Genomic DNA, 7,255 nt, shown 5'->3' with positions numbered 1-7,255 from the left:
TTTTTTTTGTTCAGGTAAAAGCTGCAACGGCGTTGTGCAGGGTGTATGGTGGTAGGGAAAAAAAAAAAATAATAAATAAAAATACATATAAGTATATATAAGCACATACACGCGCCAAAAAATGGGCTGGCGTGCTCATTGGGATAACTTTATTTCGAGATACAGTGGCCCATCCGTTCATCCCCCTTTTCTTCGCAGATCTGTCAGTGATGTCCACAATGGCCTGAAAGAGCCAGATGATACTTTGTCCCGGATGATCTCCCTTCCTGTGGTTTAGATTCTTAAACGAATTTGATTAAAACAATTGTTTTGCCTTTAACTGTCTCATCTTGCTAATGCGAAGGTCATTTCGGCAACCTTCAGAATGACATGGCCGCCTACATAGGCGCACCCGCGCAGTTTGGCGATCCCAAGGGTGGGCTTGAAGGAAATTTGCTCCACTTCCATTACGAGCGTGTCTCCTGAACAGTTCAGAAGAGAAAAAATGGCGCGGTGTACATGTAAATATCGCAGCTGCGTTTTTGCTGCGCGGGGACACACAAGCAAGAACGTTTCATCATCGCAACGTCTGACAAATAAAAGAATATTGCTGATTGGCGCGCCCTCAAAGTTGCAACAAAACCGGATGTGCACTTATCACTTATCACTACTTTTTTTTTTTTTTTTTCTTAACACGCAATTATTCCAAAACTGCGATGCAGACAGGAGTTACACACACACACACACACACACGCTTATATACGTGTGCTCGTAGAGTTGATTTAACCTGGAAGGACTGGCTTCTTCCAGCGAACGCCGTCCACCCCAGCGAATAAAAATAAATTGTCCCTCCCACGATTTTCCTCATTTGTAAGGCATAGTATCCCCCCCAACTGGGCTAAAGCTTCTATTTGTAAAACGCCAGGCATAATAGCCTTGGCAGGGAAATGGCCATTGAAAAATTCTTCATTAGCGGAAACTTGTTTGATGCCAATTATTTTTTTATTCCTTTCTACATGGATTACTTTGTCAACCAAGAGGAATGGATACCTATGTGGAAGTATCTTTTTTATTTCCTCAATGTTGATGGTGTCTCCAGTATCGTATGACATGACACACGAGATGTGTTTCCCATCGACTTCTTTATTTTTGTTTTCTTCCGCTGCAAATAGCTTTTCATTCAGATTTTCCCCAATTCTTTGGTTATATTTTTTCTCGCTTGTTCTTTTTTTTGGGGGACTCTCCACTCGGGGGGTTAAAAACTGGTACCCCTTGTGCTTTCCCACGTCAGGGCATGATGTTCTTAATGCAACGGTTGTAGAGGGGGCTAGGAGACCCAGGAGGCACAGGAGGTGTGGGAAGTACGCGCACTTCATGATGTCGTTCGGCGTGCGGGGAGCAGTCTTTCCCTTTTCAATCCGCCTTATGTTTTAATGTTTTTTTGCGCAAATGTAGGGGGCGATGTGCACGATGAGTGGTGAACAGTGAGCCGTTATTCAGCCACTCGGTTGTTCCTTCATCGGATAGTCGTGTGTGCTGCAACCTGTTGTGTGTCATTTTCCACAATCGGAACGGCGTGTTCCTCCGTTGGGCAAAATTTACACCTTGCGTGCAAATAAGGACGACGGTGGTTCGGAGGGAAAATGGGAATGCGTGTCAGTGTTTCACAACTGGGGGTAGTTGCATGCAAAAAGAAAAATGCATGCGTTAGGGTTGCAGAACGTGGAGCAATTGTTCTTCTCGTCCTTTCCCCCTCACCCCCGTGACGCTGTTTTTTCTTTGAGTACCCACATGATATTGTATTTGGTGTGCGCAATTGGTGGTAAAAACAAAAAATGCTTCTTATAAGTAGGTAGTTACCCCACAGAAGAGAAGCATCGCTGTTAAAACACTCCCTTGGAGTTGACTGCCAAAAAGGAACCCCTTTTGCCCGTGGTTACGACTCAGCACTTGTTCGCAAACCTACCATTGGGCATTTTCAACGGTCGTACCAGTTTGTCATCCTTTTGGCACCCACCGCAATATATACTACTTTAGATGAACATTTTTTAAAATAAAAAATTGGAGTTCTACATACGGTTTAATTAAGGGGCAGTGTTAAAAAAAAAAAAAAGGTAGCACGTGCACGAAGGGTTAAACGCATGGGCCGAACACAACGGTCATGACCCACATGTACACGCAGTGGACGTCGTAGTCGCGGCGAAGGCACTGGTCTTAAAACAAATCGTTGCCGCAGTAAGGATGACTTCTATATATATATGTATGTATATGTACATTATTGCACGCTTGTAAAGGGGGGGTGGGTTTACACTCCATCCCCCCCCCCCACATAACACCATTACACATAAAACAACACACACCCTCTCTTTCTTATCATCATCTACTCATCCTTCTCAACAGTAGTAACTTCAGACACATAAATTCCGTCGAGAAATTTTCTAATATCTTTATTTCTACACAGAACGGATTGGTGAATTAAAGCTGCCGTGAGGGACACATTTTCAATATCAGCACCACTGACATAAATTTCATCCTTGACATTTGGGGATTTTTCAATAATGACCCCAGGTAGAGCCTTCACAAATCGAACCCGTTTTTCTCCTAAGTAGTTTCTAATTTCAATGGACTTGTTGTTATCCACTATGTTTGAGTTGATGGGAAAGTGAGCATGTACCAGTCTCATTTTGTAAAGGAATTTTTTTGTGACTCCTGTGAACATATTTTTCAAATGGGTACATACTGTTCGAATGCATGCCAGTCTGTCGGGGACTCCGAACCACATCACCACCTTAATATACTTCTTCATCTTATTCAGACGCACATCAATGGGCAGATGTCGGAAGGACCTCTTCAGCGTTCCGTACTTTCCCGTCACAGTTACCTTCCTCGAGTTTATGGCCACTTCCACTGCGCAAAAAAAAAACAAGGGGGGGTAACATTAGCGCGATTGGCGACGTTTTAGCGGCCACGTTAGCGGCCATGTTAGCGGCCTCATAGCGGCATCATAACACTGGAATGGGGGAGCGGCAGGCTTTTTCTCCCTCAACTATTCTTGCCTGTTCTTATTTTATTCCCCTCCCCCCGTAACTTTTCTCCTCCACCATGACAGTTTACTCTCTTGTCATGACCCGCGTGTTCACCATGATGGGTATTGTCACCTCTGCCACGAGAACGCGCAAGTGCTGGCCCCACCCCTCTCCAATCGCTCATTATTCTGTTCAACTGGTTCTTTTTCTTACCTCCTTCGGGAATGATGACCTTCTGCGATGACACGATGGTTTTCATTTTGAAAAAATGTATAAAAAAAAAAATTGAAAAAAAAAAAAAAAAGGAGGGTTCCACAAGAGTAGCAGTACAGTATCGGCAGAATATCTCCCGTACGTTGTTAGCAGAGTTTCAGCATAACACGTCGTTCAGGGCTCTTTTTCCGTTTAGTTTCCCTTTTCGTTTTCTTTTTTCGCTTTCCTTTTCGCGTTCCTTTTTTTTTGCATACGGTTTGGAAATGCAATTGGGTAACAACTTTCTTTTCCTGCTGTTAATTTTTTTTTCAACTGCGGATTTTTTTTTTTGTTGCCCCAAAATTGTCGCTTCTATTTAAGTGGCAATTTTTGCCGCATTCCTTTTGCTATAAAAAAACAGTGAGCACATCATACGCCTTTCCTCCCTTTGTGAATATAATTTTTCTTTTTTTACATTGCTTGCACGGCGCGAAAAACGAGAGCACTTTTTGGCGTCATGTATAGGGTTGCGGTACATACATAATATAGCTACATCAGGGAGGCACAAAAAACAAAAAGGCACCCTAGATCCTCCATATATATGTACATGCGGGAAGTAGCGGATATGGATATTGGTATATGAGTTGTGGGTGAGGCGACAATGTTTTCCTTTTCCCCCTTGTGCATAATGAGGCACGGGAGAACAGGGTTGCTCGTTGTGCCTCTCACAATTTGCGCTGCGAAGGGCGGGCAGTAGGGGCCCGCTGAACTTAACCCCATGCAATTTTTAAAAGCACTGCTTCACTGGGGAGTAGCCAGCTCATGTATTATTATACTTTGGTGGGGGTGGTATAAAAATATACTACTACATATGCACCGTATGAACAATTTGGTTTACTGCGCAAGGGGAAAAAAGGCGCAGGATCGTCTCGCCTTTATTGGCTTTTCCGCTGCCCAACCTCTGCATAGAAAAAATAGCAAGACGGAGGAGTTAAACGCCACGCTTCCTTTTCAGCGGCCGGAACCGAGGCCCTGCCTCGCAATGGGAATTGGGTAGTGAATTTCCCCCCCACTTCATAGTGCTGCAGATTTTTTGTGCATTTTTTTGGCTAACCCCCCCATTTGTACGGAAAAAAAAAAAAAAAAAAAAATGAAGCAGAATTTTTCATTATGCTAATTTGTACAAATTTTCATGAACGAAATATTTCTCTTCATTTTTTAAGAACATTGTTGTTGTGGTTGCCCATTTGTTAAGCCCGCATGGGCGCGTTTCTTTTTTTTTTTTTCGCATACAATGACCGCTTACCTCTCCATGCGTCTGGTTTGGCTTAGGCCCGCGAAGGGTGTTTATTATGTAAAAGAATAACACTGTTGCTTTCCCCACACATAGGAGGAGTAGCGTGTAATAATAAGGGAAGTATATAATTTGTACGTAGGGATCACCCACCTCTGGAGAGTTAAAAATGTTTTACAAAGTGTACGGAACTGGTTGACTAATTATTACCCATTTGTGCCTTCTCGGGAATAAACAATTTTTTTTTTTTTTTTTTTTTTTTTTTTCTTGTTTCCACCCAGGAAAAAGGCATAACATCAGTGGGGTGATGACAAAAAAAGGAAAAAAAATGAACATTCGTAAAAAAAAAAAAAAAGGGGATAACAAAAAAAGGTGGAGGAGGATTCGGTTTGAACGAAGCGCAAAAGCGCTGCTTTACCCCCGTTGTCACGATTTATGGGCTACACACCATGTTTGCCTCCACACCGTCACTTGGGATGTCCAGATGAGCGAAAAGTCACAATGGTCTATCTTCTTCTACTTTCCCCGTGACACACTATACGTTTGTAATTAACGTTGCGTAGTTTCTTTTCTCGGGTGACGCTTCATAGGAAGTGGGCGAAGAGAGTATCCTCCTGTTCTCCCCTCCAGCGGGCCCTTTTCCGTTGGTCTTCCCAATTCAGAACAATATGCTCGCGGGGAACACTTACCCCGTACATACATACGTATATACATGGGGGACGTGTGCTGGGTTGGTTCACCCCCGTCACATGGGTCCTTCTGTCCTATTATAACAGCAGCTTCCCTCTGCAATGGACGTATATCATACGTGGGGGGCAATTAAGGGGTCAGGGTTGGTTACACGTTAAAGCGCCTTCTGGGTGCAGTCTGGAATTGTCAAATCTACGTTGAATACTTTATCGAAGACAAACTGAGCTACTTGATCCTTGTTCTTTTTAAAGAGTTCCTTGTATTTTTTTATTTCTTCTTTTGTGTTTTGTTCAATTAGGGTTACGGCTTCGTCTTCAGCGGTGGTTTTCTGGGGGTGGAAAAGAAGTAGAGATGGTGATGCAAACGGGTGGTGAGAGGAATGTTACATCGGCTACTACATATATAGGGGGACGTTGTGGTATTCCATGTATGCTCCATACGGGCGTACATGCCGCGCATATAATTTTACCTCCTTGTGGCCCTTGTTCAGACGCTCCTTTTCCTTGGCCCGGAAAATCTTCAACTCTTCTGTAGCTGTCGTCTCGGCCTCTTTGAGCATCTTGGCGCGCACTGAGGGGGGGGGGGTGGACGTGAAAAAAAAAAAAAGTGGGCACGTTTAAATGCATAACAAGTGACACATATATAAAATAACCGTTGTGTTTCCACAAAAAAAAAATTTCTCAATCGAGCATTTCTCAACATTTCATTTCTTTTTGTGTGCCCACTCAGACTTTTCAGATTGAGCATTTGGCGCCATGTACTGGGGGTCTGTTTTTTTTTTTTTTTTTTTTTTTACCATCTTTTGCTTTTTTAATCACTAGATCTGCTTCTTCTTCCGCCTTCAGCAGCTGCTGAATGAGTTGGTTGGATCCTTTATTTTGTGCCATTTTTTTTTACAGAGGGGGGATGGTGATTGAAGGATATTCTTCGTGTATGCACTTCAGAGGGGGGCAGAGAAAAAACTTTTCAAGCAAAGGCATTTACGAACTCGTATACGTATGTGCACATATGTCTTAGCAAAAATGATGCCTCGTTGTGGAACATCCCAAGAAGGTTAAAACCCTCTTCGCTTCTTTCAGTGCTGTTGGACAAAAATTCCGCGCGCAAAAAGCGGTCAAAAAAATGGGTCAAAAAATTCTGAACAAAATTTGCGAACGTGCCTAGGCAAAATGATTGCGATACTGCTCAAAAGAGTTAAAAACACGCGTTAAGGCTTCTTAAAATATATATTTTACAAAATTGCCACAGAATGGGAACTTTTACTTCTTTTCCCACCTCGTATCTGTTACAAGGATTTCCTTTGCTTTATATTATTTTTACCCCTTGCAGTTTCACGTTATTTGTTTCAATGAGGGGAGGACGCACAGTTTTTTTTTTTTTTTTTTTTTTTTTCCCGTTTTTACATGAGGGCTGTTAAAAAAAGGCGCTTAATCTCCTTGCGACTGCTCTGCTCTGTATATAAATGTGGCGCATTTTGCAATATACCCATCTCGTGGAAAAGTAGTGCAAAAATGAAAACTGCTGTTTTTATTTTGATGTGGGCGGCACTGTTGCCCTATGAGAAACGTCTGCGTGACGCCTGTACGAATTATGGGTCGGGGAGGCTTTTTTTTTTTTTTTTTTTTTTTTTCTCCTTCCTTGGCGCGCCGACGCCGGGGAAAATATTCATATGGTACCCGTTTGGGGCAAAAGGCACCAAAGGTCCGGAGTGCGACAATAAATAAATAATAATAAAATGGAACAATTGAAAATTGTTAAGGGGAAAATACCAACTGCAGTGCCCAATTAAAAGTATGCCCAATTGGGACGCTTCTCCAGGCTGACACCTGGGTAAAAAGGGGGACACACGGAACAAGTGCGCATGGACCGCTCCTACGGCTTGCTCATTAAGTGAAAGGGATGACGATGGTGTTGTGCTGAGATAAGTGCCAAGCGGGAATTTCATTTACTCTCCTCTCATTTGATTTTTTCACCACGCGAAAAGGTGTGGCATTGTTGGTACGTTTTTTTTTTTTTTTTTTTTTTTTTTTTGCGGGGTGCACCAAGCGGGGTGAGTGGCATCTCCATCGATTGT

The 7,255-nt window shown here is 42.8% G+C and overlaps 3 protein-coding genes across 3 annotated transcripts; all 3 read right to left on the bottom strand.

Moving 5' to 3' along the window:
* Window positions 1–324: 324 nt before the first annotated feature.
* Window positions 325–1,355, bottom strand: AK88_00399 (beta-hydroxyacyl-(acyl-carrier-protein) dehydratase FabZ; the record flags this gene model as incomplete). Its single annotated transcript, XM_012478050.1, has 2 exons — window positions 325–461; window positions 767–1,355. 2 exons carry the CDS (start codon window positions 1,353–1,355, stop codon window positions 325–327), a joined length of 726 nt encoding a protein of 241 aa, XP_012333473.1.
* Window positions 1,356–2,359: 1,004 nt separating this feature from the next.
* AK88_00398 (uncharacterized protein) lies at window positions 2,360–3,264 on the bottom strand (the record flags this gene model as incomplete). The annotated part of the gene is made up of 2 exons (XM_012478049.1): window positions 2,360–2,886; window positions 3,219–3,264. The coding sequence occupies 2 exons, from the start codon at window positions 3,262–3,264 to the stop codon at window positions 2,360–2,362; spliced, it is 573 nt and encodes a 190-aa protein (XP_012333472.1).
* A 2,071-nt stretch (window positions 3,265–5,335) lies between these two features.
* On the bottom strand, window positions 5,336–6,068 carry AK88_00397 (V-type ATPase, G subunit; the record flags this gene model as incomplete). Its single annotated transcript, XM_012478048.1, has 3 exons — window positions 5,336–5,509; window positions 5,651–5,751; window positions 5,978–6,068. 3 exons carry the CDS (start codon window positions 6,066–6,068, stop codon window positions 5,336–5,338), a joined length of 366 nt encoding a protein of 121 aa, XP_012333471.1.
* Between the last annotated feature and the right edge of the window lie 1,187 nt (window positions 6,069–7,255).

Source organism: Plasmodium fragile (assembly GCF_000956335.1).
Source record: "Plasmodium fragile strain nilgiri unplaced genomic scaffold supercont1.3, whole genome shotgun sequence".
In the NCBI taxonomy this organism is placed as follows: domain Eukaryota; phylum Apicomplexa; class Aconoidasida; order Haemosporida; family Plasmodiidae; genus Plasmodium; species Plasmodium fragile.
The sequence above is the reverse complement of the archived record's forward strand: the minus strand, read 5'-3'. Positions and strand labels throughout refer to the sequence as shown.